The 12,055-nt window shown below is 27.8% G+C and overlaps 1 protein-coding gene across 1 annotated transcript; it reads left to right on the top strand.

The window, feature by feature from the left end:
* The first annotated feature begins 8,882 nt into the window (after positions 1-8,882).
* Positions 8,883-10,717, top strand: LOC130796939 (transcription factor bHLH149-like). The gene is made up of 3 exons (XM_057659387.1): positions 8,883-9,122; positions 9,224-9,309; positions 9,407-10,717. The coding sequence occupies exon 3, from the start codon at positions 9,456-9,458 to the stop codon at positions 10,107-10,109; it is 654 nt and encodes a 217-aa protein (XP_057515370.1). The 5' UTR covers positions 8,883-9,122; positions 9,224-9,309; positions 9,407-9,455; the 3' UTR covers positions 10,110-10,717.
* Positions 10,718-12,055: the final 1,338 nt, after the last annotated feature.

The following is a 12,055-nucleotide window of genomic DNA, read 5'->3' as shown; positions in this document are numbered from 1 at the left end:
GTATGATGATTATTTATGTTTAATCATGAAAACAGATGCTAAGAAACATTTTACGTAAATTTGTCTCAGGTGTAGAAGACAGCTAAATCGTGATTAATATCTATTGTTTAGTTTGTCAACTGAATTAGGTTTGTTGCAAAATTTGAAATAATTGATTAATAGGCTTTAGCCGTACAATAATTGAGGATATAATATTGTGTTAAGCGTGTGATGATTGTCTTTATCCTGTTCTCGAGCCCCTGCCAAGTCAATTCTGGCTCGACCAGATCATATGCTCTTCCCTTATTTTCAGGTATTTCTCAGTTCAACTTATCTGCTTCACCGATTTGCCCTATTTTTAGTATTTAATGGTCTGTCTTTTTTGTTTCCTTTTGATCATTTGTCTCCTGTTTAAATTATGTTTAAACTATCCTTAGTTTATTTTGAGTATACATAATTAGATATATTAAACATTAAATTGGTGTATTAAACAGAATATAAAAGACAAAATAGAATAGTTTTATTGGACCAATGGAGTACTATATAGTATAACATTATGGTGTAATATATATAAAGGCAAGTTGCATAGATTTTAGTGTATTCATTCGACCGCTCATATTTATCTGTTATATATTTAAATACACGTTTTTTTTACGTAATATATGAAGGGGAGATAATCTAAAATTCATAGTTTTTTGACTCTTTGATCTATAGCTAGTGCTTAAATTTGACACATCAAATATGAGTTTTAATAACAACCAAATTTCATAAATATTTCTCTTACCTTTGTAATAAGAACATTAGCTTAGAAGTGATGCAATGATATACACTAATGATAGCTAAATGTATAGCATTTGGTCATTTTAAGGAGTACAATCTTTGTTTATGTGTTAAGCCAAAGATTGAATTAATTCTAACAAATTAAAGCCACCGGCTGATGTGCACATGCCTATCACTAGAATAAATCATGAATGCATCGCCTACATTTATGGACAATTAATGAACATCAGTGTAAAGTATTTCTTTATATTAATGGAAATTAAACAAATTGTCATTAGGTCCAGATTAGTCCCCTTCATACCAATTACCAAACAAATAGCAATGCAATTAGTACAATATCAATCTAAGGACAAATCTTTTTAGCAAACCGTTAAACCAAATAATCGGAATCATAGTATATAGGAGTATATATATGTATTGCATTTATTTATGCGTAATTGACAGCTAACGGGTTTGGACAAATGATTTTTGCCTTAACAATTGCAAATAAGTGGTAATTTTCAAATTATTCTACTTATATCTTCTAAACTTATCCGATTTCTAAAAATTATATTTTTCTATATGATATGAGATTTATCATTTATAAATTATAATTTAGAGAAAAGAAAAGACATTATTCAATCTCTTAATTAACTTTTATTTTAATGCTTAAACGAATAAATCAAATTAACTATATATGACATATATTGCTGCCATTTTTTCGATCGAGTTAAAATTGCTTTGCAAGTTATATCACTATCCATTGACTTAGCTATTGTATCCACCTTTGACTAGGAGAGTATGACTTATTAGGTTTGTGTTAGTAGAGTGAAGAGCAAAGAGTGTAGATTAGTGAAGAGTCGATTTAAATCTATATTAGACTTAATTTGTTTTGCAAGTTATATCTCATATACTATATAGTTCTACATTACAAGACTTTTTCTGTTTATAATATTAAGACAGGATTCAAATATAAATTTACCTAGACCATAATCGGATTCATTTAATTTAAAATATTAGATATGTATTCTATTGAATAGTATTTTGGATTGGTGTAATTTTTGATACTACAATGATTATAGCGATTCAAGTTGTATATGCAGCTCGCCTATCACAGATCTAAGAGGAAAAAAGTTTAGAAATTCGTGATATAAACAACAATAATTAATGGATCATATATTCATAATCCAAAGGTCTGAAATGACATCTTCACAGCTCAATTACTATTTCACCTTTACATAACAAGTTGATTGCACCATCACTTCACTGCTAGTCTCCAAACTTTTGCTTCAGATTTTTCCTAATAGTATCTTAACCGTAAGTTAATCATGATTGAACTAAAAAAGTTTTACAAATTATAAGATTTTCGACCGTACAAAATATTTTAAATAAAAATGATTTTTATATTAGTTTTGTATAAACGGGTCCATACTGTTTTAGTGTGCACCAATTTTAAAAGAAAAGTATCAAAATAATACTTTTAATTTTTTTTTAATTGACAAATACAATCATTTGAAGATTAGTTGGTCTCTAAAGAGACATATCTCAAGTCCAACCCATTAAAAATTATTGTCTACTTATTGTATTCTTAATACCTATTTACATTATATTTAAATATACTTATCGTATCTTTAATGTCTACTTTTAATATCGTAAATATTTACTTGCATTATTTTTACTGTCTACTTACATTATATTTTAAAAAATGTATAATGGATCAGCCTAATTACAGACACATGAATTTGTGTTAGAAGATATTATAGACCAAGTTTATGAAGACTTTTACGGATAAGCAAGTAGCAAGCATGCATGTTTGTGATCGAATTCATAAGTAATATAAGTAATACCTGCAGAAAGAGGAAAATCTAAGATAGTATAAATGGTTGATGGTCTGAGGCGGAAAGGGAAAGGGAAAGGGAAAGGGAAAGGGAAAGGTGTAATAAGTAAAATTTGTTTCCCTGACATAAAACTTGTTGCTTGCTAAGCCAACAAAACATTTACTTCTCTTTGTATTTTTTATTTCCCCAACTTTCAAGTAATACTCCATACTTCTATGACATCAATCTTCCCTCCCCAACTCTTTTTTTATTTCCTGGGACTTCAGAGGATAAGGATCACTTCAGCATTCCTTTTTGTTATAATTTTATTTTTAATTAAAAATTAATTTATATTTGGATTTTCACTTTCTTAACAACAAAAACTCTTGGTGGAAATTTTTAAAATATTATTTATGAATGAGCTAAACTAAACTAAACTAAAAAAATAATAAATATATAAAAGTGATAATTAATGATATATTGAATTGAATTAAACAACACTTATGACGCAAAATAAGTTTGATTTTACCTCATTATTTCCACAATAAATTTAGCTATATTGATATATTGCTCTATTAGCTATGGAGTATATATTATTTAAACTAAGATTAATTGTGAAAAACTAAATATATATATATATACTTCTTATAAACAAACCAACAGCGATAAAAAGATAATAAATTTATTACAAGTTGATTAAATTACAATGTTAATTATTTAATTAATTTGGTGATCTAATTGACAATGTAATTCTACATCTTAAGATTAATACTTATATTTTTATTTTGTTATAATAAAAAGAATCAATAATTTTAAAAAAAAAAAAAGTATTTTGGAGGGAGTGAATGAATGAGGCCAAGAGGTGGGTTGGTCTCAAGGAAGGAGGCAAATATAACTGGCATGTTTCTTCTCAAATCCCAGAGACCCTAAAAACAAACTTCTCACATTCACATGATTTGATTTGATTTTTTCTGATTTCTTTTTTACTTTTAAGTTTTTCACATTTCTTAATTTTGTTGTTAGTGTTAGGCCTTAGTAATTAGCATGTGCCTCATTTTTTGGGATTGCCTAAACCACATATGCCTCTTGCTATCCCCAATGTTCATCTTGTGACTTTCATTGTGACATCCTCTATATTATTTAATGCTCCTTTTATCAATTTTTTAACAACAAATTACGAATTTTAAATTATACTTTTCCAGTTTTTTTAAATTGCTCCACTTTAGTTTATCATTTTATTCAATATCTAATTTTAATTTTTAATATCTTTAATTGCGTATGATATGATTAAAATTTTAAAAGTTAAAATTATATAAATATGCAATAAGACAAATCAATCAATATCTTATTTCCATCAATTTCACATTATATAGTAAAAAAATTCTAGTTACTGACTAGAGTGACTGGAGCAACCAAAAAAATCCTAAGGAAATACAATAATACGTAAGTACTATTAGCGCACCTTGGCTTCAACCACTCGGGGCTCGACCACTAGCTCCAAAATCTTTTTTAAATTGATAATTTTTTTTCTTAATAGAGTTGCCTCATATTAATCGTTTAATATCGATCGTTTATTATAGACACATATATTTGATTATGTGAACAATATTAATTTTAGACTTAAAAAAGAATATTATTATGTGAGTATTATTGTGGACCTAAATCGATTACAGATATTCCTTGCAAAGAAAAAAAGTGATTAGAGAAATAATGAAAAAGACATAGCTTGTCGAGCATATATTTTCATTTATGTCTTCGTATACTAAAAAACAATCAAGGAATGCTAAACGAATGTTGTTGTGCATTTCACAATAACTACAAAACTCTTATCAAAATTCATAACAGGAGACATCTGTTGCAATAATGACCTTGTGAATCAAATATATGGATTAATTAATAACTTTTAAAAATATTCCTTTTAGCCTTTTATATAGTACAATCAAATTTATTTAATTTAAATTCAAAATTATTAATTATGAAAATAAATTAATTTTCATGCCAATATTAATATCAACAACGGCCTTATAAATAATATGGTTTTCAAAACTTTTGTTTAGTAATATAATTACGAAATAATGTGTATAAGCACATTAAGTTTATATATTATAGTATAAGGTGAGTCGAATATTCATTTCTATATATTTATAGAATCAACTCGCTATGTCACAAATTTATAATAATACTCGTGATTGAACTTTTAATTTAAGATTCGGATCATGACCGATGCAGGTTTTGATGACCAAATGTTTATCGATGAAACGTCTCTACACCGAAATAATTATAATGGTGGTAATTGTTGTAGAGATGATTTGACCTCATCTTAGATTCTACATTAACAAATAACAATACTATCTATCAACTTAATTTACATTTATATCAAAATAATTATCTATCAAGTATTCTAAATATGCAATTTACTTCTAGCTTGTTATTTATGACATTTTCAAATGGATTCCAAAAAATTTTAGTTTGGCTTGCAAAGGTCTCAAGTCAAATCCAAACTCCAATAAAATAACATTCAGATTAATTAAATTTTGACCAAACATAATTAGCTTTAAATAAGGTTAATAGAATAATACTTCATGTCATTAGTCTTTTAAATATTTGCTAATATATTTTCTATCAAATTAAAGATACCTTAATTCAATTACATTGAAAATCAAATTTTATTTCAATTATAACATGTATTACTTTTTTCATGTAAGATCATGAAAATAAAGTTAACTTTTCCTCCAAAACTTACGCATATGTAGTATATATTATTAATTTATTATACTATAATTAAATAATAAATTTTTTTAACTTGAAAACCTAATCCACATGCTTATTCTCAAGTTATGAGAAGCTCACATACATGAACTTAACCAAAAATAGGAGATATAGAAGTAGGTCGTTTATCGGAAAATTGTAGCATCGCAGCTGACCCATAAAACTTTTTAGTTGAGCAATTGATGAGCACTTTGTGTGGTGCGTGCCTTCTGCCTATAATCAAATTAAAGAATTCTACTTTTTGTTTTAATTTATTAAAAATAAATAAATAAATAAATAAATTAGAGGGATTTTAATTTTGTTTGTCCTTGTTCTCACTACGAAGCACCAACCACAATGCATAGTGCTTAGCTACTGGCCAAACCTGCAATGCATGTGCTTGCATGTTTTTTAAGTGCCTTTTTCTTCACAATCAGATGCATTCTTTTTTCCTTTTCATTTTATGGTCTAATAATGTTGTACAACATCATTTTACATGTATTTACACATATTCATCATCCAAATACGTCAAATAACATTTACAAATTTTGTGTCACAAAGTGAATGACTAATATCAAAATGAGGTCACGGAAAATAAGTTAATATATATATATATATATATATATATATATATATATATATATATATATATATATATATATATATATATATATATTTTGAATGCTATTATTGAACTTTTAAAATAAGAAGTAAGATGTATGGCTCGACAAAGATTAGGCTAAAAAAATTTTAATTATGGATAGGCTTAAAGATGAAAAGGATTAGATAAAATATTTTAACCATGATTTATTATACAAGTAGAACTTTGATAATTATTCTAACTTTTAACTGAAATTAATAAGACTCAATTTTCCAGGCTAAATTTAACTACACCATTTGGCACATTAATTCAACTGACAAATGATAATCCTATGTTAATTAAAGATGTCAAAAATATGAAATAAAAAGTGCTCATTAATTCAACTCTTAGACGGTCATAGACTCTTAGTGACGTCAAAACTAAGATATGCATGGACTATCACAAGTATTATTATTATTATTATTATTATTAGTCATCATAACAAAATATAAATTAAAATAATAACATATGCGTTAGTCTTCTTGTTTTCTTTTTCATTCTTAATCAACATCAGCTAATTTATTCTACTGATTTAAAATAATTACATTATTTTACATCATTCTTAAACAAAATATAAATTAAAATAATAACATATGATTTTACATAATAATAATAATCTCATTCTCTTTTTTTAATTTCAATCATAAACGTAATTTTTTACATCTTAATCACCACTTATCTATATGATTCACTTATTTATTATTTTATTTGACAATTTAATTATCATTTTCATTAATTTTCATGTAATAAATAAATTGTGCATTTTGAGAGCGACAACCTTTCACCCAGATAATAAAGTTGACCTAATTGCACATTTGTACTTTCTTAATTTTTCTTACGTTTTTAAGTAAAGTCCAAAGATACGTGATTGGCTTAAGGCATTAAGTATTTCATCATGAATGACATAAAGGGAAGAATTAGGTAGACTCCATTTCATTTCATTGGCTAATATCTAAGATAATGGAAGTTTAAGATAATCATGATTCATTTAACAACGTACATTATCTAAAACTGCAATATTATAATATTATGCCTTCTAAACCTATATATAATTGCTCATAATTTCTTAATAATATGCCCAACCTTTTAACTCCAAAATATCATAATATAGACTTCCATTTTCATAATTTGTAGTACTTTGCTTAAAGATCTTATTATGGTTTTAATTTTTACTGAGTATTTATATAACTCAATGTTATATCAATACGCTTGCAACAAAAATAGTGGTTATTTCAATTTTTTTTACTTTTGTGACAGATATTTGACATTTTAACTAATTGTCGAAAAAATATTATGCAAAAACAAAAAATAAGAAGACATATGTGAACCATAATGTTATCAACAATGATATTTATTGTACACTAGTATAAATTGATCTGCACTTATTTGTCATGGATAGAATAGTTATTTTAGCTTATTTCATGAATTTAATAGTTTATTTTAATTACTAGAAGTATATATGTAAAAACGTTTTATAAGAGCGAGAGTTACCTTATTGAACTTTAATTTGTATTAATTTACATTAACTTAACAACCAACACAATGAAAACCCAATGATAATGCGCAAAAGAATCGGATTCACCTTAAAGAAAGGCCCTAATCAAGTTAATTAATATATCATATCTTATGTATATGATTTAAGGTATATGATGGTGTGATAGAGTATATATAAATAAATTTTTAGACTATATTGTTTTTAATCTGTGGGTAAGTTAGAAAATTTCTATAAGTAAAGGGAGAAAGAAAATGTCTATCACAAAAATGAAGGAGAAAACTTTCAACGTAATCATTATCTAACCTATAATCTTTGTGTAGGCTACAATTAAATATTTTTGCTTTTGATTGAGTTAATTTATTGACAAATAATTGCCAAAAAGTTAATATAAATAAGTGTTAAAGAGTTTTATCTTTCACTTTTATAAATAAAAAGGAGAATTAAGCTTTATCTCAGTTGACACACAGTACTATCTTTTACAGGTGAGGTCTCGCGATTGAATGTCATAGCCCTTTCCCTCAGCTTACCTAGATAATGAACATATTTTATATCGATGCTAATTATAAGTAGAAAAGATGCCGAGACTATAAGAATATATTAATAAGAATTTAATCAATATGAAGTATGTAAAGACAAAGATTAAAAATATATGATTAAAAAAATGAAATGAAACTAGAAAGTTTTTATAGAAGCTTCTCAAAACGAAAATAAGAAAAATATTTAACAATAGAATAGAAACAATATACTACCTCCTATTCATCTAATTTGCCCCATTTACTTTTGGGACATTATTCATCTATCACTCCTAAATTTCATTTTACTATTAATCTATAAGTTAAAACATAGTCATATGGGATCTTATTTGATTCGTTTTGATGTAAAGATTGTTAATATCAACGTTTTATAATTTTTAATTATACATAACTATATTAAGGATCAAATAAGTGCATTTGATAAAGTGCATAAAGTAAATGAGACATTTTAGATGAATGGAAGGTTGTATTATTCTATTGAATAATAAATTTTATGGTGGAAAAACATAGACATAAGCATTAAAAAAATATAAAAAGATGTTAGTAGAAAAAATATAGGGACCTTAACTATTATAAAAATATTTTTATAAAGTTATTGGGAAATATATGTGGATCACAAGCGATATAAAAATGTTAAAATAAAGTTAGAGAAAACCAGAGTTGAGCGGACCATAAATATTATTAAAATAAGGATAAATAAGGTTAATTTTATCTAAAATTTTTGATATAATTTTTTTTAGGTTATTCTTATGAGAGACCGTCTTCCAAATAAATGACTTCAAAATATAAAGCTCACATATTATTTTCTTTTTAATTTGTATTAACTGAACTTTGTCACTCGCAATGTGATAACCAAATTAAAAAAAATAATAAAAAAAATAAAAAAGCCTCGGCGCACAAAAACGGGAAACAAAACAGAGGAGACAATAAATGTGAACTAAGAAACGCCGCGTGGTTGTTTCTCTCTCTTCCCCGGCCCCTCCCTCCCTCTCTTTCTCTCTGCTTCTCAACCGAGGTGTTTAAAGCTCTCGTTTTCTTTTGTTTTTTTACTACTTCATTTTCGTCCCTCACTCTTCTTCCCTGTTCCTGTAAGCCATTTTTAAATTCTCACTAATTATACTTTCATCACTCATCAGCAATTAATCCTCCAGGTATCGTTAATTTCGAGGTTTCTCAGAATTTTTTTCTTTGATTGTTTAAAAATTCATTAGTGATGAATCTATTACTTAGTCAATTTTACTCTTGTTTACAGGAATTTCAGCCTCAAATCTCCCTGTTCTGTGGCAGTTGTTGATCAGATTTCCAAATTTTCATTGTATAAACAACATTCTCAATCAGGTAATTTGTTTTTTCGAAACAAAAATTTGAGATTATATTCATCACGGAATTTGTTTGTAATCTTTTTTTTCTTTTTACGTTTCTTTTACGTAAGTAGGATTTTATCAAGATCAACGAAGAAATATAAAGACAAAAAAGAATTGGTAATGGACTCGACAATCTCGACTTACGAAGAACATACAGAGGAAGATACATCAAGAGAGTTATCAATGAGGAAAAAGCGACGAAGAATTGACCCAACCGTCAATCAAAATCAATCGAACAACACTCAAAATCAAATTAGATGGAGATCACAAGGAGAACAAAAATCCTACTCCTCTAAACTTCTAAATGCTCTTCGACAAGTTCGCCGTCGTAATCCTACATCAGCGCCGGTTTCAGAAAGCCGAGCAGTTCGTGATGCTGCTGACAAAGCTTTAGCGATAGCGGCTAAAGGTCGTACTCGATGGAGTCGAGCCATTTTAGCTAATCGGCTTAAGCTTCGTCTTAAAAAACATAAGAAAGCTAAAGTTCGTTCAAGGTCACCTCCACAACCACCGGTTACTGGAACTAGCCGGTTATTTGGAGAAAATAATGAACAACAGAAATTAACGGCTCTTGATAAACGTGTTAAGGTTCTTGGTAGGTTAGTTCCTGGTTGCCGGAAATTATCGTTGTCGAATCTTCTAGAGGAAGCTACAGATTATATTGCTGCTCTTCAAATGCAAGTCGGAACTATGGCAGCTCTTACAGAGCTTCTTACTGGTTCAAGTTCCGGTTCAAGTTCCGGTTCGATGGAAACTAATTCAACTGGTAGTTGACTCGAATAACTGCTTAGCAAATTTTTAAAACATTATTTTATTTTTCTTCTTTTGCTTTTTATTTTTTGATAAGTAATCGAATGTATTTTTATTGTATACATCTGGCCTTTTTATATAAAAAAAAATATTTTTGGACCATGTAGTTCTTTTTTTCTTTTACTTTTAGTAGCTCAGCCCATGTGAAATTTTATTTCATTTTTTTTTTTTGAAGAGAGTGAAATTTTATTTTTATTATGGTTCTCTTGGCTACTTTAGGCCGCCGGCTCTTTCTTTGAACTGAAAAATAGGAAGTTTATTTGCTATATATTTTATGTTTTTTTTTTTAATGTTTTGCTATATTTTCTTTATTTATTAATTGGTTTGATTTTTATGTTCATTAGACAGACATTCACAAGAAAATTAAATTAGAATAGTAAGTAGAAGTCATTAAATGGGAACATGGCAGCTAATAATGGATGTTTGTACTAAAGTGCTGGAAGGCGGTTGGGTATCCTTTTTATAGGGGCATAATAATTAATTAATTGGAATTTTGAGTTCTTGCTTCCAAGTTCCAACCATATTCTTGGCTTTTATATTTTTCTAAAAATAGATTAGTTTATCATTCCTCTTTCGGAAAGGTCAAATATACCCTCAAAGTAAAATAAGCATCATTTTTGGGGCTTATTAACGTTTGGGAGTTGGTGATTAATCTAGTTGTTTTGTATGATTGAACCATTATTGTAATTTTTTTTGTTCATAGCGTGGTATAGTAATGTTTTTGCCAAGTCATTATCATGTTTGGTGGAAGTTTTTGTGTTAGTGGTAGATGAGTTACTATTATAAATTATTTTTGCATTTGTGTACATTATATCCACATTTATCTAATATAATAATCTTTGAATGTATAATTTAGTAGTTAAATATAATAATCTTTTATAGAACAAAAAAGTAAACTAAAATTTACTCGTGTCCAATATTAACAAAATGATTTTGAATTGTTTGCATTAATGTCTAACACAGCCTTTGAAGCAATTGGTAGTACTTGATAATGTCATGAAACTCACGAAATGCCCAAATTTGATAATTTTTTTTATAGATTATGAGCAACAACATTATACTCGTCATATTTCGTTTGTAAAAGCTAAGCTATGATCAGATGTCTGCAAATGAAAATACATTATATACATATAATTAGGTAAAAAAAAAAAAATTGTAAATTCCTGTGTCATAGAGTTACTTATTACCTGATACAAATAGGGATAATTTGGATGGTGAATGGAGATGCATGAATCTTGTCCCAACCCGATGAGCAAAGAAGTAGGATGAAAAAAATGGGAAGCAGGGTGGGGCACGGGAGGCAAATGGGTTTGTCCTTTAATTTCCAAATGGTTCTGACCCAATTTAAATTACAGTCAATTTACCAAAAAGTTGTACTCACTTTAAACCCATGCTTTTGTTTATAGGGCCCGTCGGCACGCCGATGACCATCTTCTTCTTTCTCACGTTGGTAAAATCCTTGGGTCCCCATCTCATTCCTTTAATTTTACTAAGTTTCAAGAATTTTTGACTGTGAAAAAGTTTTAGAAATAGGATTTGTTGGAATTACATTGGAAAATTAGGGATCTCAATTGTCAAGTGCATGTTTTTGTGTAGTTTAACTTTTTTTTTTTTTTTTGTAGAACATAACTTTACACTTCATTAGAGTATGTAAGTTAGCTAACTTGTCAAGTCTGTACACCATAGGTTTGAGTTAGGATTTAGGATAGTATTTGTGGTTAAAGATGGAAGTGCACATCACAAAGGATGATGCAACTTGGCACGAGTCACGAATATGGGCAAATCAATACGATATGATTTTCATTGTCGTAACATTTTACTTTTGGGTGATTAAGCATGACACGACACGACACTGTACATACCACGACTCAACACAATATGATTTGGTATGAGGCACGAAAGACACGACA

The sequence above is a fragment of the Amaranthus tricolor genome, chromosome 12 (genome assembly GCF_026212465.1).
Source record: "Amaranthus tricolor cultivar Red isolate AtriRed21 chromosome 12, ASM2621246v1, whole genome shotgun sequence".
Lineage (NCBI taxonomy): Eukaryota > Viridiplantae > Streptophyta > Magnoliopsida > Caryophyllales > Amaranthaceae > Amaranthus > Amaranthus tricolor.
The sequence above is the reverse complement of the archived record's forward strand: the minus strand, read 5'-3'. Positions and strand labels throughout refer to the sequence as shown.